The sequence below is a fragment of the Polyodon spathula genome, chromosome 36, assembly GCF_017654505.1.
Source record: "Polyodon spathula isolate WHYD16114869_AA chromosome 36, ASM1765450v1, whole genome shotgun sequence".
Classification (NCBI taxonomy): Eukaryota; Metazoa; Chordata; class Actinopteri; order Acipenseriformes; family Polyodontidae; genus Polyodon; species Polyodon spathula.
In genome coordinates, this window is record NC_054569.1 from 3041012 (window position 1) to 3065525 (window position 24514).

The window sequence follows — 24514 nt, forward strand, 5'->3', positions numbered from 1 at the left end:
GTCAGGCTCTCGTTTTCAGTCTCCCTCTGCAAACTTCAATGCAGCGTGCGTGTAATAAAAATAAAACCTAGAGGGAGACATGAGAAGATGCTAACTCTGCTTTCTCTGTTATTGCGCATGATACTGCGGCTCCTGTGCAACTGCACGCTCCCCCCCCCTCACCTTGAGACCAGGCTCGCCTTCCACGCCGAGTGACGAGGGGAGCGGCCAATCCACGCCCACGGTCCTCCCACACCGTCCAATGAGATCGCGGCGGGGGCGGATCCAGCCTCTAAATGCCCAGGCTTGGTTTCGCTGTGGACTCCCTGGCTCGTCTCGCCGGTGCAGGTGCGCTATCTGTGAAGAGGGGATGCGAAAGGAGAGAACAGGATGGAAAGACTGAAGGCAAGCACGGAAGAACAAGTGAACAGGGCATGAGAATAAACAAGGGTGTCACCTGGATCTGATTGCGCTTTCACTGCCCAGGGGTGAAGGCGATGAGAGGTTTAGTTGAAGAAGTGCACACTGAGATATGATGTGGTTTCCTCGCTGCTGGCAGTAGTACTATGATTTGGTATGTGGCTACTTTGATAGCAAGTGTAATCAGCACCCACAAAACGGCGGCTCAAGGTGAGTTGAAGTGCAGTGTCTCTGCCCTGGTGCGGGGGCTGTTTGTGATGCTCAAGTTTTCGCATGCTCTGTTTCTTATTCGTTTGCACCCTGTTGTGTTTTGTGATTTTTTTTCTTGCAATATTACATCAGACAAAAATGAGAAGATGTTAAGTTGCATATAAACTCGTTTGCCCTGTAGCAAACCTGGTTAAGTTACATTTTTATAAAAAAAAAAAAAAAAAAAAAAAAAAAAACACTGGCGAGTAATGCATTGTAAGGGTGTAATATTAAGAAGCTTATATGTGCAGTGGGATGTGGATTTATTATTATTATTATTATTATTATTATTATTATTATTATTATTATTATTATTATTATTATATGGTGTTATTTCATTTTACGGTGTAGTGGAATTCGATTCGGTTCTTGCTTGTCGTTAACGTTGTGCATTACTGTACATTTTATAATTTGTGTAGTTTTTTCTTGTTTAAATGTGCCAAATACAGAATTACAAATCCACAAAATAAAACAACTTTCTTTTGTTTTGAGACCTTAGCCTGCATAACATGTTTTGTTTTCCTAAAAATTTGAGAAGTGAAATAAATAAAAACTTGTCTAGGCAGGCAGCATTGTATCATAGTACTTCATATATATATATATATATATATATATATATATAATATATATATATATATATATATATATATATATATATAATAAAACTAAACATATTTTGTTATTCATAGAACTCATAATATAATATCCATTATTCCATGTGTTATTGGTGTAAACGTCCGCGATTAGTGCATAGTCGTGCATTGTATCGCAGGCTGCTACCAAAATACACACCTCCCTAATTGCTGAGGCTGTGTGCTGTAGTCATTTTGGCAACAGCTTACCAATCAGCAGTATAGCTTTTTTGACACCCTTTTGATATAAACAATAAAATATATCTTGCAGTGCTTTTCTTGCAGTGCTTTTCAAGCGGTGATGCATCTTTTTATGGATGTGTTGTGTGTGTGTAAGTGCACTCGAAGGCTGTCTTACTAGTATCTATGAAGGGGCGTGATACAGACGGAGACAGCATGGCGTTCTCTAACGCAGAGCACCGCATTTTGTATTTTTCCAACTGTAATGTGTCGATCTGCTCGCAGAGTCGCTTGGTTATTGTAACCGCAACAGATGCGTTGGTTTTGTGCATATAATGTTCCAATTTATTTAAATGAATAGGCCTATTTAGTAATCAGTCAGCCCGATAATAGGGTATTATTAATATCTAATGAGGAAATTCACTTAAAAAAAAATGTGTTGAAAGAAAAGGTTGTACATAACGGTTCGTCTATATTTTAACTAAAACCTAAACGTATTTTTTTTTTTTTTTTTTTTAATTGCTTTCCCTTGTATATTTTTGTTTTTCGTGATTATGGCATACTTCACAAACTAAACCGACGTAATATAATTGTACACTGTCGAGTGCTAATATAAACATTTACATCTAAAAACACCCGGGAAAGTAGTACACCGCATGACGTAATCTGTATCACATTAAAGTGTATAGTAATATTCTCCTGTCGCAACAATATTGGACTAAGATAACCTTGTGTTACCAGAGGACGCCGGCAGGAGGCGCAACACTTTAAAATCCAACCCAACGTGCTCTAATAAAAAGCAATGTGCAATGAAAATTTTTCTTGCAAAGATGTACTTCAGTGCACTTAAACATTCTCATACCTCCCATTCTATTTTTAATGTACTATTCCGTTCTGTAGAGCCATGCATTTTTTAAATAATTGTGTAATGCTTGCCTCACTCTTGTCAGAGGCAGCATTCAGTAACAATGTGCAAAACAGGTAAAAAAAAAAACACCCACAATAGGCATCTATAATGTGCTCGTTTCATGTGGCAGGTATGTGCATTAACAACACAGAGCTTGAAATATTATCCATGGCTGGTGTGGATGCCTGTGATAGGGGTTATTCTGTTTCATATGCCGTGTACCAGTGAGTGCTGTGGCTCTGGAGTAAATGAGGTATCTTGCAGGGTAATGCTGATGTCTCATGTCTGGGTGAATTGGTGCTTTTTTTTTAAAAGCCAGACTCCTGTCTTGGAGTATTAGACTGTTCCCAGCTAGGTGTGTAGTGCTTCTGGCAGATCTATTTAAGCACAAGAGCAGCCTCTGCACCAGACTGCCACTGTATGGCGGAGCATTTCCCCTCTAGGGTGATGCATAGAGATATCATTTAGGGGTTGCATTGATTAGCTGTAACCCAAGTTCATGCTGGTGACACTTGCTGGCAACTCATTTGCTTGCATATTGAAGGCTGTACAAGGATAGAAATAAGATTCCTGTTAAAACCCGTTCCAGGTTTTAACACCAGCCACAGTGTGTGCAGGCAACAAGCTGAGGTCTGTCTTAGTAAACTCACTACAATCAGGAATGGATCAAAATGTTATGCAATGGGAGTCTTATTCCCATCCCTGCTCTGTCTTGAGAGATACTTATGCTTGTCCATTCCCTCTCGTTCAGTGAAGGAATGGGGATGTAGCCCATGTTCGCTATACTGCTGACAGCTCTAATGCAGTGTAGGAGATATTTCTCTTTTTTTTAATGAATGGTGAGGGATTATGCCACTGGCTCCTGTTAAAGATCTTCCTATGAACCTCAATAACCCCATGTGGCTCTATACAGACTGTCCATTGTGCTGGAGTGCTGCGCTAGCCTAAACTCAAGCTAATACCTTTAGAGGCCTGTGAATGAACCCACCACCTAACCCTTGTGCAAGAGACTTGTGCCCATGTGCGCATCCTCTTCCACACACGCACGCACACACACACACACACACACACACACACACACATCCATGATTCATCTAAACATGCACTTTCTGCAGCTTTAACCTACTCTAATATTGGGTTCCGAAGCTGTCTGCTGACAAGCGCTTTCACTCTTGCCAGCTTCATTCTGGAAAAGCTTCAGCCTTGTACCAACACAGAGTGTACCCAATTAGAAAGCATCCTTTTAGGAAGCCCCCAGTGCTGTAAAGCAGCCAATTGATTGGACACCTCCAGGGTTTGTGGCAAACATTAAAATGCTTGTTGAATTCCTGTGCAAACCCCGCGGTGGGGGCGGTGCGTTCTCAAACACGACATTATGAACATATGCCCAATAACGTCTGTCTCCCTTAAACTGACTATGACTGATCTCTGCAGCCGAATGAATGTCACACTGCTATCCTACACACACACTCACACACACACACACACACACACACACACACACACACACACACACGCAGGCAAGCTGTGGTTATCACGGGTGTGGGCTGAATTAAAGCGTCATCGCTCTGCAGTTATCTTGTCAGGAGACCTTGCAAAGCTGCTCCCCCCTGCTAGATGAGCACAGATTGAGCGAGGGGCTGCAGTTCACAGTCCAGCACGCATCCATCCACAGCTGCTGTATTGTAAGTAAATAATAATCAAGCCTGTTTAAGCGAAGGTGTAATGATACAGTATTGCATATAGTAGCAGTTGTACACTTTATAGCTTAATTGTTACTGGTTTGTAACATGTTTAGGTGTCATTATTGACCCCTGTTGTTGCTATCGCTGCCCTTGACTATACTATTGCTACAGTGCGGTTCTGCGGTTTCTGTTGCAGTGGCTTCAATGATATGTGTGCAGAGTTGGTCCATTTGGAATATCTGTCGACCAAAATGCTTAAATAGTGAATCATTTCCAATATACTTTAACTGCAAAAGATGAAAAAAAAAAATCTCTTTTGATGTTAGTGTTTGAGGGCTCCACCATACACCATGAAGCTTACCAAACACGCTTTTTAATGGTGGTGTAAATATCTCTCTCTGAAGTGTAAATAGCCCCCCATGGCACCACATACAAGTTGCAATGATCAAACGGTGGCTGACGTCTCAAGGGACAAGCGTCTTAGGACTTTCAGAGAAAGGCAACACGTCTGCTGCTTATGAATAATGAACTGCTGGGAAAGATTACTGTGACAATGACAAAAGCCTGGGGCCAGTGACCTGAATATATGGATTAGTCATCGTTTCTCCTTTTGTAAGAGGTCCAAGTTTTGACTGTGTGAGACATTTAAGAAACTGAGTCATGTTTTCTTATTTTTAAAGCTGTAGTACCCTGCATGAGATTTGGAGGGGTTTCTGTGAAATATGCTCCACTTCATACAGAATTCCACCCCAATTTCTGCTACAGGCACTCAAGCAGTTTCAGAGAGGATACTACAGTTGGAGAACATAAACTAACTGGTCAGCTAACCAGATCTGATTTCACCCAGGAGGCTTCACAGTAGAAGAATGACGCTGGAGTATAAGATAAAAATCTCAACGTGCTGCTTACAGTACAGGCAGACACCGTTATGGCATTAAAGTCAGGTTCAACTTGAATTCATAAAGAAGAGGCAGACATATGCTGGTTGTGATGACCTGCAGAAACCCATGTGAGAAAAAAGAAACGCTGTCGGGGCTGTCTCAGCCACTGACGCTTTCCTCAGGTTGCTGATTCAAAGGCAGCTCAGCAGGGCTCCTTTCCCGTAATACTCCTCACATGCTCGAGCCACAGGAGGATTCACAGCAGCTCATGCAGTGAAGAGTAAGTGATGAATTGAGCCTGGGTAAATGCTGGATTTCATCTGTAAAGTGGAGCACAGGCTTTTAAAGCGTCTGTTCTTCAATGGAAACATGGCTCATCTTCCCAGCAAGATTTCATCGGCTTGTATTCAGTCTTCAGCTGTTCTATTGAGAACTTCTCATCCAATCGTGAGGCTACGTTAGTCTAAGGTGTCGGAATATAGTGACCTTGGTTTGTAGGAGTCCTGATTGCTAGTGCAGAGTAATCAAGGGGGTAGCCGGTTCAGGTCTGGGCTTGCCTGCAAGCAGTCCAGAGCTGCGTGGTCCTCCAACGCTGTAGCTCTGAGGTAAAAAAACATTGGCGATTCCAAAAAAAAAAAAAAAAAAAAAAAAAAGTCATGCCACTCCGATAAATCACAATGCTGTTTGCGTCAGAACGGATTTCTTTTCCATTTTTCAACCACAGAACAGTCCTCAGATACATTAAGGTGTGTGTGTTTATTGCAGAATACTTAACCCTAATGATTCTTAGGAGTCCTGGCCCTGGTGCATTTACTTTACATTTTCATCTAGGGAGTGTGAGACACTCTGCGTCTATCCTGCTGCTGATTTCTCCAAAGAGTGATTCATTACTGCCTGTAATAACTTACTGTAATACTGTACAGAGGACAGAGGTCAACTTGGAGCAGAACTACAGGCTAGAGGGCTGCAGTATTAAGATTTGTTTAGATTAAAACTACAGTCTGATACAGAGAGACACGCTTTTGATTTTCGATATATTTGTCTGGAAGTACAGCTGCTGTTTTTCACACAATCTCCCCCCCCCAGTTTGTCCCAGTGTACAGCATGACAGACAGGCTATTGCAATGTGAACCAGCCCTCTTCACCAGATAGAAGTAGTCATTCAAGATTGCCCAGAGGACCCTGGTAGAGATACTGTATCACTTACCCTCCACCCCGTGTCTCTTTCTACACAGAAATCCCATCAGTGATTGTCAAGCAAGTACAGGGCAGATGTTTATCATCGGCTTTATCTAGTTTTCCATATCCTTTCGCCCACGTACCCTAGTACAGTACATTTCCTCAGTCATTGTTCAGTTTCCCTTGCTTTTTACCATGCAGGTGATTATGCACACTCATCGTGCTTTAGCGTGGATGTTGAAGATCTGTCATACCCTACCATGCCTTCGCTCTACTTTTGCTAAGCTTTTACCTTGATACACTTCAGAAAACTTTCATAAGCGATGGGTCAGTTCAGTTACCTTGCCTGGGAAAATCTTTTGAGAAGTTAGAATTGTGTACAGTTAAGAAACAGGTGTAGCTCAATTGCTGTTTCGATTCTATAAGAACAGTATTGATTTTCAAGGCTGGAAGAAAGCACTGTCACAGGGTTTCCTTGTAACAGTGCGCACAGAAGTTGAAATGATAGAAGCATCTAATAAACACATGCCAGCTTTGAATATTCTCGTGTCACATTGGACACAACTGTTGAAAACTGCAGCTGGAACTTAACAAGTTATACATCTCAGTGGGTCCTGGCTCAGTAATAAATAACAGTGATTAAGGGTCTAACCCTTTTCCACGCACTGCAGTATTATTTCGGTCTCTCTCTAGGCTCTAAAGAAGCGTCCCTGGAAATCGCAGACCGGCTTGTGATTATGTTGAATAAAGAGTGGCAGCAAAAGAAATGAACTACGTGCAGAAACAAATGGGATTTCAGGAGCGCCGCCGAGAGAGGACGGATATTTCAATGAGTTGAAATAGGACAGCTCAAGGACACAGGCTAGGAAAACAATCCCTTTACCCAGTCAGTGTTAATAGTCTCTGTTCCTAAGGACCAGGGGGTCTGTCTGTCTACCTGTCTATCTACATTATGTCGTTCTACCTGTTCTTATATTGTAGACTCTTACTAATTCAACCCTGTTGGTACCAGACACTGTTCAGATTAGTGATTTCTTCAGTGTGTTGATCTTTGTATGTCCCATACTACTCAAGCCTTTGTTTTATGTTAGTGATATTTATTCTTTAATCAAATGAAAAAAAAAGCACTTGCCATTATAATTTGATATTGTGATGTAGTTTCAAAACACCAGCATATATTTCATAACGATAACGAGTTAGGACTACCAAGGTTCAGAGTAGGGAGAGTGTCTGATTCTGAACAGGTTGAGGGGCGTAGCACTGAATATCTTCAGTGAGAGCCTTGGAGCACTGAACATGAGGGACATGCAGTGTATGGGCACCCTTCAAATAGACGTGGCTTTGCAGAGCTTTGCATAATGCTTCTCCGCTCACCTGCAAACTGAACGCGCCGCCTTCCATACCACGATATACAGAAGGAGCACACATTATCTTATATGCTGTTTGTTTTTTTGGGGGCTTGGTGCAACCACTACCTGTCTGCTGCTGCTGCTTTTCCCCCTAAAACTCTGCTGGTGAGCAGTGTCTCTGGAAGAGGCTGCTTCCTTCGTTCCAAGCCCATCAATATCTGTGCTGACTTTCCCCTCGTCTCAGAGAGAGACTGCCGGGTTGCCTAGCGACCTGTTTCCAAAAACTGATTAGTCTGTGAGAAAATGCCATCCATGTGCCACTGCAGGAGCAGACAGGGACTACCATGGACTGCAAAGAGCACACAGCTAATACTGGGGAAAGGGATACCGGGGCGATAAAAACAGGGGTGCCAACTGTCCTTCATCAGCTATAACATGGGGGCAGGGGGAGGGAAGAGCCTGCGTTCAGAATAGGATAGGGAATTGGACAGCCTTAATACTAATGCATGTTATACATTGTTCGTTATCAGCTGGTTCATTATTAATGTGTAGGCAATGACGGAATCATGCTATTTATTCTTGAACAGTCGCATTCTAGATTTGGAATTCTATAGACACGTCACATGAAGTCACAGTGATATTGTAATTCAAGATAGTTAACAAGGGGAACAGGGTTTCAGTTTACAGTATATAATAATTATATTCAGAATCGGCGTTTGGTGACTTTGAAATAAACCAGAGAGAAGTCTTAGAGAAATATTGCAATACTTAAAACTTAATTGATTTGTGCCCTATAAGCACTGCCTAGTGGCTCAGTGGGTTGGGTAGACCATCCACTACCACTGTGGATCTGGGTGAGCAGGTAGCCTCTGGGATGCCCAGGTTGCTGTGCTGAGTTGTGACAGAAGCGCTGTGCAGCAGAGGCCACAGTCCGCGCTCGTTGTGTGTGCCCGGCAGTGTCTTCTCGAGAGGATTTCACCAAGTAGGATTTGCCGAGCCTCTAGACACATGGAAAACCAGGCTTGTTTTGTGTTCCATTACCCAGTGATTAAATACCGTCGGCAAGAAAGCTGTTTGTGTAATTCTCTTCATCACACAATATTAAACGGCTGCGTTTTTATCAGGGTTTTGTGGTAGCCGAGAGCTTTTCATTATCATACCACCCAAAAATAAATTCTATATATATATTTAACATTTCTATTTTAATCCAGTTTTCCACCAGGGGTGATAACCCAGGATTTAAAGGTAGGTCAAGATTTTTTATTTTTTTCCAGAATCAAGCTGAAATGAATGCCGTAGCTGTCATGCAACAGGCAGATTTTCATCTTTGGGTAGCCAGTGTTGAGAACTATCTGCACATAATGGGCTTCTTCACAGCTCATTTGGCATGGCTGCAAGTTTATTACAGCATCATTGCCTGGTTATACATGCAAAGGCAGTTCGAGCTGAGACCTAGGTTTAATTTCATTTAAAGCCTTGGGAACACAAAGCCACTTTTTTTTCAAGAACAACAGCTTTAAACCCAGTCTCCAGGAACCAGGAGATCTAGTTTGAGAAAACTTTGCTGTGTCAACTTTACCTGGCATCCCCTGGTTTCAAGCCACAAAGTGACTCCCAGGGCTTCGCTCTCCACTCAGTATTGTGCCCTGTCTAAACTCCAACGAGCATTTCGATTACCGAAGCCGGGGCCCAGATCATTGCTTCATGACTTTGAATAAATGTTACATCATTTGAACGTGTAAAACATTCTTCATTGACTGCCTTTGAATCGGGCAGAACAGTTAGTGCTGCTCTGAGCTTCTTCAGGAAGAGACACTTCTAGGAAATGTTTCTTTTCTTTCTTTTTTTTCAATGCTTTTGAGTGGTTCTTGTTCTTAAATGGTGTGTCGGATTCATTTTTCCCTTGGAGCTGTCTTTCAGCTCTGCTTATTGAGCGGCTGGCAGTGCTTGCTGTCTGCCCTTTTGTGGTTTCCTGTGCTTCCTAGCTCCAAAGCAATCAACTCTACTTGCACTGCTGTTGTAAATATAAAGCACCATGAACACACATGTTTCGGACTATCCAAACTAAACCAGACAGAGGAAACTGTATCAGTAATTGTGCTCCTATGCAGTTTTGATTTTGACATGTGGAATCATGCTAGGTTTAAAGAATGCTCTCAGTTTGTGTGGTAACAGTCAGGCAGTCCCTTACCCCTCACAACCTAGGTCAGTTCACCTCAGCCATGTCTTTGGGGTCACAGCATGTTACTGACTGCATTGCATGCCAGTCATGAAAGGAAGCAGCTAATTGGTTAATACCAGGAGAGAAGGCTGTGAAGAGGCGAGAGAATGTCACTGCCCCGATCAAACGACCTAGGAAGTGCGAGGAGAAAGGAAACTAAGCCACTTCAGCAACGAAAATACATGTTTGCTAATTCTTTCATAAGCTACAGGAAAAACCCATTGACCATATTAGGTGTTACAGTGCAGACTCGTCTCCCATGTTCAGTACAGCTCCTGTGTTCTAGTGTATCCTGGCTAGTGGTGTTGGGAGAGTGGGAGTGGAGCCTGGGGGGCCTCTTTCTGGACCTGGTCGGTGGTGCCTCTTATTTAGTCTCACGTGGCCTCTTGGCAGACCTGTTTCCTGTCCTCTGTCTCATCTTACATCGCTCTCGCTCTCTCACTCAGTCTCTCTCTGCCTACACTGCCAGCTATGCATTGCTGTCAGCGCTATCCTCGCTGTCTCCAGGAGCACCATTAAATATTCATGCCTGACTTGCAAATTCTGTACTCTGCCACCGCAGTGCGAACGCAACTCAGGAAATATCTCCTCTCTCCTTTCCGCTCCTTAAATCCTACTTGTAGAAAAAAATAGAATGTAAAAAGGGCAGTCTGTGTTCTTCTGCCATCTCTTACACAGTAGCCAAGCGTGAGCATCTGCAAAAGGCCCATAAAGTCGCTTTTGACCCAGTGAAACATCAGTAATGTCATCAGAACGCCTACTATCAGCCCTCTTTCAGTCTGCTCTGTTGCTCATTGTGAGTGAAACAAGCTCGCTTTCTGAAAAAAAATAAATAAATACTTGTCAGGGGATGCCAACAACAGAATAGACAGAGGATTCCAGAATGTAATGCAATAACAAACGTCAGTGCAGTCTGTTTTAACGATCTGACCGCAGTGGATGTTAGCAGCGTGCTAATTCCCATGCGTTTGTATTATATTTAATAATGTGTGGGGCAATAAGTCATCTCTGGCAGGCAACCCTTGTTATGTGAATATAGATTTCAACAGCTTGTAGATTTGCCACTTTTTGGATTATTGAAATAGAAGAGACTGTCTGTGTGATCAATCAAGGAGGGCAGGCTGATGGAGATGCCAGACAGGTGATCTTTCCTTTTCTAAAGGAATAACTGAACACAGTTGCTGTAGGCTGTCTGGGGAAGTAATTGGCACCCAGATTGACGTCACCAGTTATTCTTGGGTTGACCAGTCCTTTGAACAGCATTGTCTGAAGGTTGCTGCAGTTGGCATTTCCCTGGTGTAATAAATACATTTCTGTGGCAGTGTTAATAATTATGTTTGCTGATCAGTGCATTGATACCTGGTTCTGGGTTATTATCGTATTCGTTTGCAATCCCCTTTTACTAAAGGCTAGAAAGTACATGTGCTATGTCTTAATGCAATGCCATCGCTCAAGCCATTTGCTGATAAATGGCTGCAGTTGGCACGCACACATCCGTTAGCAGCAGTGTGTGTGGGATGAAGTTGGACACCTTGCTTTTGTTCAAGGCCAGCTTGCAGTCCAACTGTGATAAGTCACAAAGCCCTGACAGGCCAGCACTTGGAACGGAACTGTCTATTAATTTCATTCTGTTTACAGAAAATTTATACCAGTGCATGGCCCGGCTGGATCAGGAGACTGTGACAGGCTTTATGTTTTCTGCCACACTTGCTGTGTATTTGATAACGCGCTGTGTTAACTTCAACACAAAATCTTTTGGCTGCACTAAATTGGAGGTGTTTGCCAGGTTCTGTTTACTGATGGAGCTAGATTCTCTCCGCAGGGAGCGTGTGCCTTTTAAAAGGGCCAAAAACTCAATTCCAAAATGCATTCAGGACTTCTGTACAGCCCTGCAAGATTATCTTGAAGACTTATTTTTATACTTTTTGGGCCTGTGTTGTATAGCGGCGGTCCTGTGTTCTATACTGTGCAACACTCGGATGGGTATTTTAAAAGACGAAATGTATAGCCATGTGTTATTCGTTCAGTTCAAAATGGCAGGCCTCCTACCCAATACCTGGTACACTGATGCTTTCTCTACCTTTTCCCAAGTGATGCGAAATACAGGGCAATCTGAACCTGGACCACAGTCATCATGACTTGAGTCATCTGTGCCCATCCTGGCAGTCCCACTCCTGAGAAAGCGTGTGTCTGTACTTGTGGTGTTTCTTGTGGGGGATGTCACCCCAGTGCTCCTTGCTTTTTCTAGCCTTGTCACAAGCCCTGTGTGATTGAGGGAAACTGCTGAAGCCTTGGCAGTCTGTACTTTCCTTGATGTTTCATCTCATGATGCCGTACAGTGTTGGATGCGCATCTGATGCGTGGGATTGTCATCTTAACAAACTAAATGAGATGTCTGTGCTGTTCTGCTCTGTGCTTTCATTTGCTACCTAGAGCTCACAAGTCTTGCACCTCCTGGGCTAATTCATCTACAGAGTGCCGTTGTCTACACTTCTTCAAACCTTCTCTCCTTTCAAAAGCCAATCAGTTGCTTTGCTTGATGACTGACAGGCTTTTTAAAAATGAAAATACGTACCGTCTATCCACATAATGAATCCTGTGTAACGTGCATTAAGAGTTTTCCCAGGCGTTTTTGCTCCAGGGATAGAACTACATTTCGTGGTAAGCAGACTTTTGAGAAATTGTGAGACTTGTTCATTGCTTTCCGCTGAGAGTTTAATGTCAGTGAGCATTGGGAATGCCCAGGGGTATTATACGAGGTCTGATAGCAAATAGAGAAAACCTTTTAAAAATTCATCATGTTCAAGCAAATGTACCGTTATACAGTGTGCTTTGAAAACGTCAAATGTAGGTTTTCCCAAGGTGCTTGACTTGGGTGCATTGAAAGGCTGTTGTTTGGCACTCATGTGAGACCAGCATTGTGGACAGCGCGGAATCGATCAGGTTTACGAAATTCATTTATTAGCGTTCGAGTCCTTTTAACTGTTCTCTTGTGAACCCCAGACAGTAGTGTACTAAAAATAAACATGCTGCTTTAATGTCTATCAATATAGCACTGACAAAGCCAATTCTCCCTGACAGTCAATCACTCAGGCATTACCACGCTGTGTTTTAACAAAAGACTGTACTGAATATTTACTCCATTAGGTTGAGCAGATAGAGAAAGAAAGATTCCAGCTATGCATCATTTTTAAATAGCATTCCTTATTATTTCAGTTAGCTGTGATTCATTTAGTGTCCAGAAGGTGGCAACAGTGTGTATTCTTATGGTTAATCCTGGGTGTTACTGTACCTGTAAGTAGGAGCTTGGGGGAGGACTAGGACAAATCACTAACCCTACTTACCCACTGGAAACATTTGAAATAGTCCTTTTTTAAAGGCAAGTTGACCCTATACACCAACACCACCTGCTGGACATCTAACAGATTACAACTCCGATTTTTATGGGTGGCAGTTGCAGAAGAGTGAAACCTCCATCAGCTTTAGCTAATGGCAGGAGTTTCATTAGTGAAACGAGAGCCCAATTAGGAGGTCTGCTTCCAGTGACTGGTCAACCTTCTTTGCTCCTGATTACAGCAGCCTGCTGCCCGTGTGTGAAAATAAGTGTGTAAAAAGCACAGAGCGGAGGAGAGAGGAGAGGCAGTCAGGCAGCGTAGGAAATAAGATCTTCATCAGACCAGAGTATGAAGCCACTGCAGGTCACATCTGCAGGGAATTTGTATGTCTCCAGGCTGCACTGGTTGCAGGCTACAGAAGGTTAAATGCTGATGACGTGCGAGGAGAAGACTGGTCTCTACAGGGTTAACGGAGCAAGCGCTTTTCTTTCCTCTGGTTTATCAGTCTCGTGTTGCTTCAGCCTGTCTCTGTATCTTTTCCTCTGTGTTATGGGTCCTGTCAGCCCTTGCAGCGTTCCTCTTGCAGAGATGGATGAGAAACAAGGAGAGGTGACCTGATCGGGGCGATTCAGTCAAAGCAAACACCACTGCAGAATATATGCTATTGGAATTAGTTTCGATGAAGCAGTGAGGCATCACCCTTGGTTTGCAAGCCTGTTACAGTGAAGGGTTAAAGCCAGAAGAATCCAGTCTGTTATCTGGGTGACCCCAGGACTAGGCTAGAGTGTTTCAGTGCAGCTTCACTTTGATGCTCACATTTCTACATGGTCAAGGGCCTCTTGGGCTGGATACGATGTGTGGTGACCCTTGTGCTCCAGGTGGCTTTGTTTTCTGATTCCTGTTTGGAATTTGCATAGTTGTTTATGCTTTTTATTTGTCCCTGACAGTGCAGTTCTGCCTCCCTTGTTTTTATTTAGTTATTTTTTATTGCACATGTTGTTGTGGACAGGTGACTGCTGGAATGCCCCTGTATAAAACTGTCTGCCGCTTAGTATTGCATTAACAGGTATATCTCAGGTTGTAACCTCCTGCTTGTTTTCAGAGTGTGTGTGTACAGTAGGTAACCAAGGAAAGAGGGGGTTCGGAGCAGTGCAATTCCCAGTTGAAACAACTGGTAAGGCAGTTAGTCAAGATTTTCAACTCAATCTAGAGCAATAGTAACCCCCATTAACACTGTTAATAAAACATAGCTATCATTTCTTGCAAGCCAGTACATTAAGTGAATTTGGCCCAGTGTATCTTTGCCACACCAGGAACTTGCTGTCAAAACTGTTTTTTTGAAAGACAGGCTGGTGTTAATAAGGTGCCCTGCTATGAACAGGCTGTTAATTACTTGATGCCTACATAGTTTGATTTAATGAAAGAAGACATGCTTCGTTTCAGCTGTTTGTTAAAGTGTTCTATTGTGTTCTTTATCCTGTACAGCTTCAAATGAGTTTTTTACTTTGCCTTCTACAAGCTGTGCTGGCACTGTGAGCAATGTTAACATCCCAATCAGGAAAGTGCATTTAGCCAACAGTAAAAAAATAAATAAATAAATAAAAACAGTAGAATATATAGATATGCAAAATAAAAACAGAAAGGCATTGGTATTCCAGTACAGTAGCATCTGCACTGTGCTGTGAAGCGATTCTGATATTATGAACGGAGAGGTGTATTATCCTTGTAGCACATGGTCCTGGGATAATTGGCCAGCTCCACTCAGCCTCGATTTGTCTGCCCTGTTCTGCTTCCTTTCATTGTCGCTGCAGCGTGAGGGCATTCATAGTACTGTTTAACAGTAAGGGCAGTGCTCTCTGCCAATGTAATAGATACAACCTCTGAATAGAGAAATGCAAACATTGCATTCAGGGAGGCACTCGGCACTCTGACAACAAGTGCAAAGCTGCACAGCGTTGTGCTGTACAAAGAACAGGTTTTATTAGCACTTCCAGTAAATAGCTTGAGCAAGAGCTGCATGCACATCTCCCATTTCCTAGGACCCTGCACTCAGTTTAATAGCTGCTGGCTGTGGAAGGGTTATTTTAGTTCCTTTTTTTCATGAGATTCTCTAGCAGGGGTGGAAACTAGGAGAGGTGACCTATTTTGGAGCGATACAATTAAAGAGGCAAGACTGTGGAAAATATAGCAGGGGACTGATATTAGGTAAGTGCATCAGGAGAGCTCAGCTGCAGGTAGTAGATTGTGTTTAAACTATGTTGCATAGTGTATGTGCTGTAGCAATATATTTAGCACATGAGCATTTGAAGTGCTCCCTATCATAGATTTATGAAAGCCTCTTTCTGTGGAACATGTCCTCAGTTGTAGATGTACTGTAGGGCAGAGGGGGTGTGTTAATAGGTTTTACCCTCACATCGTAGGGGTATGCTTCATTGGACCTGGGACTGGCCAAAGCAGTACTGGATGAAAGACCACTCAGGGTTCGCAAAAGTACCCTGCTAATTTCTGCTAAAACAACCATTTTTTAAAAATGTTTTTTTGAGACTTGAAAGGCTTTTAAATCCAGGCGGCTGTTGCTGCAGCCGGATAGTTAACGAGAGGCATTTGGATGAAATGTCACCACATCCGAATGGCAGTGGCGAATAAAAAGGAGCAAGAAGGCAGAGCGAGCAGGGTGGTGTGCGTAGGAGGAACGCTCACAGCAGGAGAGGTTTGTGATGGAAGCCTTGACGACCTCAGACAGGAGAGCAAGCAGTCTTATAGACCACCTGGCTGGAATCCAGAGTGTTCGCAAACTTTCAATTAGGCTAATTACATTTACACACTTCAATTATTTGGACTCTGGATAATCCATAGAAACTGCTGATTCTGTTTATTGTCCTGCCTCTCTTGTAACGGGTAAGAAGGAGTGTGTTGCTTTTCCTAGTCCGTCTAGATTAGCAGACAGTAGGATAAGCAATCTAATTATGTCGCTGTGTGTACTGGGCTGCTTCACGGATCTGAGCATTCCAAGCTCACCACAGAAACAATCCCGTAATTTACTGGAATTTATTCCCCCCCCCCCCCCCAGCTTCTTAAATTCTCAGATCGATACAGTGTCCCCTGAGTAGTTTTGTGCTGAGCTTGATGCCCAGAAAGGAATTGGGAAGTGCCAGCAGTACCCACGTGTGCACCCCCCTCTTCATCGCTCTGAGAATCTCTTCCACGCCAGGTGGAGTCAATGGGTCTGAATTCCCAGCAGCAGAATGGAAGGGCAGTGAGTGAGTTAGCCCCTTTAATTGGGTGGATTGGAAATGCAGGGTATAGCACTGCATGTCTTTGTTTCTTATTGCAAGCACAGGGAATAAAGCAGCCGCTACCCGTATTTTGAAATTAATCTGTGTTAACTCTGTACATGGTTCACATGCAGGCTGTAACCCACATATAATCAAGAGGGTTTACAATAGGCTTTTGATCTCTCCAACATAGAGTAGGTACAACGAAACTGCTGGAAATACTGGGAATATAATCCAAGAGTTTTTCTCAGGTGCGTGTGAAGCCGTTTATACAAGAAGCAAAGAGCGCTGGATAGTGTACCCTGGCTTTCTGGATCATGAAATACTGTGAAGTGAGCAAATAAAGCAACTGGTAGGATTGTGATTAAGCTTGAAGCTTTGATTGTTCATAAGAGAGTGCTCTAAATTGCATCCCAGTGTCTGGAACATATGTGAGAAATGGAGCAGAACTCCTTAAGTGTGACAGAGTGCTCTAGCATTCCTAGGAAGAAGCAGTCAGCACTTTCCAAAGGTGTTAACACACAGAGAAACGGCGATGCAAATATTAAACAGTAGAATTAAAACACTGTGGCTTCAGTTAGTCACGCTGATATTTGCCAGCTTGTAAGCTTTGCCTTAGAATCTGTTGATTTTGAGCATTCTTAAAGTTTGTCATTGGATTTCCTTTCATTGCAATATTGCTTTTTAAAAGATCTCTTAATATAATGATGACATGCACGCACATGCACCACACTGCTAATTAACACACTCCTTTATTTATGTGCACCTACTTCTAAGCTTGAAATTTGTGCAGAAAGGGTTTGAAAAACTCTGACAATGAGTAATCTTACTGCAGTCTCCTTGTCTGCGCCTCTCTTGCTGTATTACAACACCTGAACGGTTTTATTTGATATCCCTTCACTCTGTTCCACTCCAGTATTTTTTTTTTTTTTTGTTATTCACACGCAATGGGTTTTATATACAGTTTGGCAGATCTCCATCTCCTTCTCCTCTTTGGCTGTGTTGACAAGGTTTAGCACTGCCTTGAAGCTCTGCATTGAAGACTAGCCTGATACAGTACCAGGTACAGGACAGGCAGTCCTTGAAGACCTCTCTTTATAGATGCGTCAATACTTTTTCTTATTTATAGAGACATTAGCCCAAACGCTACTCGACTTTAGTTTCTAGTTATTTTCAGCTTTTCTTCTCGTTGTGGAAATATAGTATGCATCTGGTATTTAGTTTTGCAAAGGTCTTTTACCACTCTTGTTTTCATGAGGGGAAGCACTGTACATAAAACAAACTAGTTTCTCAAAAACATTTTAAACATGGATAAAAATTGAACCACCTGCCAAAGTAACAATAAACCCTGGACTCTTGTAGTAACTTTTTGTAAATTTGGACAGTCATTTTTCAATTCTTCATGCTTTCGCTGTACTTTTATCTACAAAGATTCACTGTATAGTTTTTACAGTGCCCCACGGATGTCTGCGATTGATCTTGCTTTAATGGGCTTCACTGTGATTTCACTGTGCTGTTCTGCTCTTTGCTCTGCTTTTAACCGGGTATATAATTGTCAGCTGTTAGAAGTGCCAAGCCCTATCGGCATATAAAAAAAAAAAAAAAAAAAAAAAACCGAGCTGCTCAGTCACTTGCAATGGTTGGTGAAATTCTGCAGCGAGAGCAAAATAGCATCCAAGCTGCTCCGCTGTCCTGTCAGCAGAGTGGAGCATCTTCAGTGTTTCTTCAGCCCGACCAATAGATGCTTTAGGGGCAGTCTGCTGCTTCCTGTAGCCGGCATTCTGTAGGCGTTTCCTGGTGATTATATCAGGGGCTTCTGATTTCCGTGTTTTACTTCTCTAGTCTCCTTTAAGAATTCAGTTGATACCTGTTAATCCGTCCGTGTATCTCAATCACAACTGAGAAATGTGTTAATAGTAAAATTGATTTATTTACAGTTTTTTTTTTTTTTTTCTGTGAAGCTAAATTGGCTTTTAAAATTTGGCCAAGCCTTGATTTACAAGCAGGACATACAAACGAGATTATAATAAGCGCCTAATCTTTTATTGAAGTGATAATGACAAACTTGACGCTGGACACACTGTTACAGCGTGGCTGTAATTACACCGATAACGAGGAGTCGCTTCTGCTTTTAAATGAAAAAATTTGACTTGCCATTTAAAAGCCCCTTTAGTTCAATTAAAAGAACGTTACTATTAATGTGTTTCTTAGTTGTGATACAGGAAAGGCTTAACAGGTATCAATTGCATTTTTAAAGGAGTGTAGAAATGTCGAGGGGGTGGGGGGGCACTGAAGAGCCCTAATTATACCCTACAGCGCATGTTGGACCAACAGCGATAATTACACCCAGGAAGGCCGCTCTGAAAATCTAAATAAAAGGAGTGCGCACTATATGATTGCAGCTCATTATCCAGCGAAGAGGAGACCCCTGATTATTCCATTAGCATTCAGAAAAGTTGCCAGGCAGGCATATTGTGATTATCTGTTTGTTGCCAAAATAATCTCACTTGCTATACATCGCGTTTGGAGAACAAAGACCCTGACAGGCAGCATGCTTCTTTTAGAGTTGAGACTGATCTACGCAGACTGCTGTAGTCAGACTGAAGTGTTGGTTTTTATAGTCATTTAAATCAGCACAGAAAAAGCAATATGTTTGTTTGGCTCCCCAGACAACCATATATTAACACCCATACTGACACCGCAGAATCCTGTAAGCACCATATACAAAACGTTTAGAACCTCTTCGTTTTCACAAAACTTATTTTATATTACTTTTAATTTTATTAAATAAAAAAAATAATAATAATAATTAAAAAAAAAAAAAAAAACTTAATTATTTCTACTGCATTTATTTATGGCATTCTTGCTCGGGGGGAAGATTGAATTATTAGGTCCTGATTGTGCGTCATCCCCTGTGCGCTGTGAAAATGAACAATTAGAGTCCGAGTCAGGATGCAGACACACACAACTGCATTTGATTAAATCTGCTCTCTTGCAGTCAGAAAGATGTGCAAGCTTAATCAGATAAAGTGGATGGACTCTTCGAGAGAAGAAAGCGGATTGAAGGATCAGACACTGTTGCTAGCTGATGCAACAGGGCGGGGCGGGGCGGGGTGAAAGATGCTGCAGCTTGGGTAACTCTTTCAAGCAATGCTTGCAAATTCATTATATCATTATAACAGACATCATTATAATCCGTGAGTTATGAATAATGGGAGATCTGTTTAGCACTAAAGATAGGAATTAAACAAAAAAAAAAGTCTTTAACATCTTAAAAGAAGTTGACAAAGTTTCCCCAGCTAATAATTTCATCAGCACAGCACAGAAAGCGGGGGGCAGGGGACACTGTTGGAATAGAAGTGGCGATTGACAGGCGTAGGACAGGCGGTAGAGAGCGGTAAGGGCGTGGTTGTGGGTTCCTGCGGATCCTTTAAGAGATGACAAGATTTTGGAATCAATCAGCTAGGAGGAACCGGACGAGCACTGATGGAGCGAAAGGCCTTCTCTCATTTCTGTATGTTTTGTATGTTCTTGCAGTGCATGCGGTCACTAAAGCCGACAGTAACGTAACTGGAATAGTGGGGCCTTTAGTACAGTCTTTTCAGGAGTACATTGAATAGCGGCGAAAGCTAATCCAGGTTAAACTATAATCCTGATTTATGTCAATCAGCAAGGTCAGAAGTTCACGAATGACTTAAGTTCCTAGTAAAGACTGGGACATGGTTTAGACGGCTATGCTGTTGAAAATAATGTGTTTCCCTTAAGGGAGGGAAGGAAGGAAGGAGGGAGGGAGGGAGGTGGGTGGGCAGGACCAAAAGCAGCATGTGTTGTGTGAATAATAAAACCGAATGAGGGTTGCATCATCTATTGCTAACCTAAAGAAACCTGTCGAAGTGGCGATTGCATTTAAGCAGCTGTCAGAAGCAGTGTACATCAGTGAGGCAGTTATGGGGTGTTTGACACAGGCTGAGGAGAACTAGTCAGCTGGCACAGAAGAACTGGCACGTGCAGTGCATTAAATACTAATACGTGGTTTGCTGATGAGTTATGTGCTACCCCAGCTCTCGTTTATAATTAGGAAGCTGCTGAGTTTGCCGTGGTTGACTATATGGCTGTAACTGATAATTATGTTGGGACTAATATTAATAAATACAGTACATTCCTGCAGCATTCAGATTCCGGTTTGACTGGAAAGCAGTGCGCTGGTTACTGCGGGTCTTGATGCTTTTCTAACCTTTCGTCGTTTTGATCAGCCCCTGGTACAGAAGAGTGTACATCTTTCGATAAACGTGGAGCTTTGTAGATGGTCCCTAAATGGTGTTAGTGTGTGCTTGAACTGCGAGCTGTGATGTCACAGCGGCTGCTCTCTGCCTGGTTATTGTCGCGTCTTGCCCGCTGGAGCTTCTTCACCTGATGCCCCTGTTGTCGCGTACATTACGGGTATTTGGCGGCCCTAACGCCGACATCATCGGCTTTGCAAAGCCCACAGCAAATCCAACACGTTACCATTCTGATGTTCTCGGAGGTAATAACAGGATTCTAAATGTGTGCAGTTCGTTAATGTTCAATTAGTGAACTGGATTCATTACTTTTTGATTCTAATGTTTTGTTTTTTTTTTTGCTTCAGGCTTGGTGCCACTTTATGGTCTATATCCCTAAATGTCTGATTTGTAATGTCAAAGGCACTGAATTGCATTTGGTAGCAGTTGTGCAACAGTAAAAATGCATTATAACTATGGAACTTGGATGCCTCTGACACTTAAAAACTTTATCCATCTTATAGCCATTTTTCTTTCTTTTTCTCAAGTTTAAAGCACACCTGTGGCTGATTTCTGCTGAGAAGCCATTAAACGACAGAGTCTTTATTAAATGACTGTCGATTTTCATTTGGGAGAGATCTGTAGGGAAGCACGGAGCATGGTAATTTAAAATCACACTGGAAGAGAGCTCGCGGAAATTGAAAATTCCTCTCGGTCTGACTGGCTGTGTGGCTATTGGGACTTAAACTAATAAACTAATATTTAGTTGGCTCAGGTACAGTTCAGTGAAAACTGTTTGAAGGTGAAATATCTTCATTCTGTGGGCTGCATTGAGAAATGAAGCAAGAAGAGACGCTCATACAGTATAGGGCAGAACAGAGTGAGTGGGAGTTTGAGTGGATGATGGCTCTTGTGTATGTATCTGTTCTGCAGCCAGCTCCCTTAATTGCCCTCACACGAATACAAAGAATTGTTAATTTAATGAGAAACAGAAGAGAGAGAAGATGAATACATCAGCAAGCAGCTGACAGCACTGTTGGTGTGAAGCTATTATCTCACGCAGAGAAGAAAGTGTAAGTGAAAACTCACATGTTTTGACGAGAGATGATGCAAGGATGAGTTTCAGGTTGTTTGGCCTGGAGTTAGCAGAAAACTTAGAGGCTCGATTCTGGGCAGATTAGTGACGAGGCCTGCGAATGTGGGGCAGCTTTTCACCATGTATTTGCTAAAGGAAAATTGAAATGTTAATCTTACTAGTCGTATCTCACAGTCCCACTACTGAGCCAATGCAACCTTCTCAGTAACATTCTGCTTTTTTAACATTTACAGTTCCTTTTCACCCGAAATAAGGTCCACATTGCCCATTGGTGTAACGGCGTTGATAAACTGCCCCTTTGTGTCTTGTACTTACATCGGAAGAAAAGTGTGTTACAGAGCTGAAACCATAATCCCAAAGAAACTGGAAGCTATATTCTGCATTCACAGCAAGCCACAGATCCTGGCTGGGGCAAAGAAGCAGCCGGTATAAATATGCAAGGAGGACTCATGAAAATGGCTTTTCTGTCCAGGAAAACCACTTTGGAAGTGCTTCAGCAGATCCTTGAAGCGGTGCTTCTTCAAACTTGCATGAAGAGCTCTTCAGAGAGAAATTGACTAAGAGAGCATGCTTTCCCCCAGTATCAGAAGGAATATATATATATATATATATATATCTTATAATGATTGAAAAATAAAATGCTAATATATTCAACAGAGGCATGGAAGAAGAAAAACAAGTTAATGGAATCTGGAGCAGTCGAGGAATTTTCCTCGCAGTGGAGTTTTTAAAACTTTTTTCTTCAAGACTAATTTTGTACGGTTTGAAGGGACTTTTTTATTTTCATAGCTCTGAGTGAAGTATCAGCCTTTTGAAGGGAGATTACTCTTTCAATGCTACTGTGGTTGCCAGGGTTCGCTGACCGTGTCCATTCTCGGCATCCCACTTGATTACAAAGCTATGCTCCCTGATGCTTTCTTTTATCCAAAGTACCCCTGAAGTGAAAGTCGATAAAATTATAAAAAGCTGAAATGCAAAGATATTCTCTCTCTCTCTCAATTGTGTTCCCCTTGAAGGAATGTACTTTTGAGAGATTTCAAGGGGCAAGTTTGAATGGCAAACGTTTCTCAGATCGGGCCACCTGTAACATTTGGTTAAGGAGTTAACACCTGTTCTTCTGTTATGGCTGAACTGCTTTGTATAGACCCGACCATCTGCAGCTTACAGAGCCTGCCAAACAATCTTACTAATACACAGAAGGGATTGTAGTTCCTTGTGTTTCAGTGCAAGCAGGGGCAATTGGTGTGATGCATGACTGCCAAATGGGTACTTCTGTCATTGTTTGGCTTTGAAAAGATTGTTAACGGTGTTTAATCGCAGTTTTCTGTAAGGTCTGCAGTAGATGTACCTTTCACATCCAAGCCATGTCGAGTCACTGAACTGTGTAGCGCCCCCTGGTGGAAATCTGTGGAAGTGCTGCTCAAAGAGCATTGCTTGAGCAGCCTGTGTTCTGTTTTTTTGCTAACGTGAACATGCTGGCCTCTTTCATCCCCCCAGGAGACTTTGATTGTAAACCTGCAGAAGCGTCCCTTAGGAGGATGAGGTCTGCTAATTACTGCTTGTTGCTCACCTTTATATAAACTATGATGTCACCCCGTGAGAGACTTGTTTTGCAGACCATGATGTCACTGTCAGCCAATCAGAGATCATTGCTGCGGCAGGCGACAGAGGGACCGGATGATTTGGGTGCACACAGAGTGGTTCTGCGCTGAGAATAATCATCATAATAATACAGGACTTATACATACGCTTAAGGCAGATACAATAGCTTCCTCGGCAGGCGATCGATAATCATTTTCAAACACGTTATTTTATATGAAGAATTGGCATTCTAGAAAGCCATCGTGCATAGCTGGAGAATCTGTTTGTGCCCCAGATTAATAAATGACAGCAATGTCCAAGGATATGTGAAACAACAAACCAGAGGGTCTTCCCTTGTCACAACCTACTGACACGCTGCTGAAAGTGTATTTGCATGCTGTGTGTTCATGCAAGCATACATCCTTGTGTGCAGGTGCTCTAGCATGAGTCATTCTTATTCTGCACCAAGCGTGTAAAAGCCTGCTGGGACCCCTGAAAGATGAGCAAGCAGAAATGCTTCTACTCTAGCACTCTTGAGTTTGAACTTGACTCCCATGAAGCATGTTTGTTTGCTGCAGTCCTGTATGATATCCTGCAGTCTCACAGTCTTGGTCTACTTGAGTGTGAAGGACAGACTGTCTTCGCTTCCTGGCTATCGTATGAACTGTACTATAGGAACCTATGCAAATATATCGGAGGTTGTATACTTTTTCTACATCTGCATCAGGAATTTCCAGGATTCTGTCCCGATTTGGCAGTAAGGGCGAATTTGAACCACCACGGGACATATTCATAAAGCCTGAGCAAGTCAGTAAATGCAGTTTTGTATGCATCTGCTCAAGATACCAGAGACCCTGTTAGGAGAAATGCAGCTGGTATTGTATTCTCTGCAATATATTGCTGTCTGACTGCTGTATTTCTTTTTGATACACTGGGCTCTGTTTTGGCTCAGCTCCCAGCCGACTCCACAGTACAGGTTTTTGATTTCATTATATTGTTTGGTCTGAATCGCCACTTTGTGTCTCGGCGGTTTTCCTCCCCAGTCGTGTTGGATGGCGTGTGGGTGGGTGGAACAGCGCAGCCCGGGGCAGATTACAAGCAGGCCCTTGTATTATTAATATCATCCGTCTTCATTCAGGTCCTCCTTCTGACTTCCAGCAGTCACCTTTCGAACTCTTGCAGCCTGGGGGTAAGTGCTTTGTGAAGATGGTGCCGTGCTTGTTATATTTCAGTCTGTGTAGCGTGTGGCGTTGGGTGTTTATGCTGGACAGGTTTGCTCAGCTCTC

At 42.6% G+C, this 24514-nt stretch overlaps 1 protein-coding gene across 1 annotated transcript in view; it reads left to right on the forward strand.

Annotated features, from left to right (window-relative positions):
- The first annotated feature begins 317 nt into the window (after positions 1 to 317).
- The window catches only part of LOC121304028 (protein turtle homolog B-like), a 43028-nt gene continuing 18831 nt past the window's right edge, over positions 318 to 24514 (forward strand). Inside the window, exon 1 of the mRNA XM_041234971.1 lies at positions 318 to 609. Coding sequence (XP_041090905.1) covers positions 546 to 609 — 64 coding nt within the window. The 5' untranslated portion in view covers positions 318 to 545. The remainder of the gene's footprint in view (positions 610 to 24514) is intronic.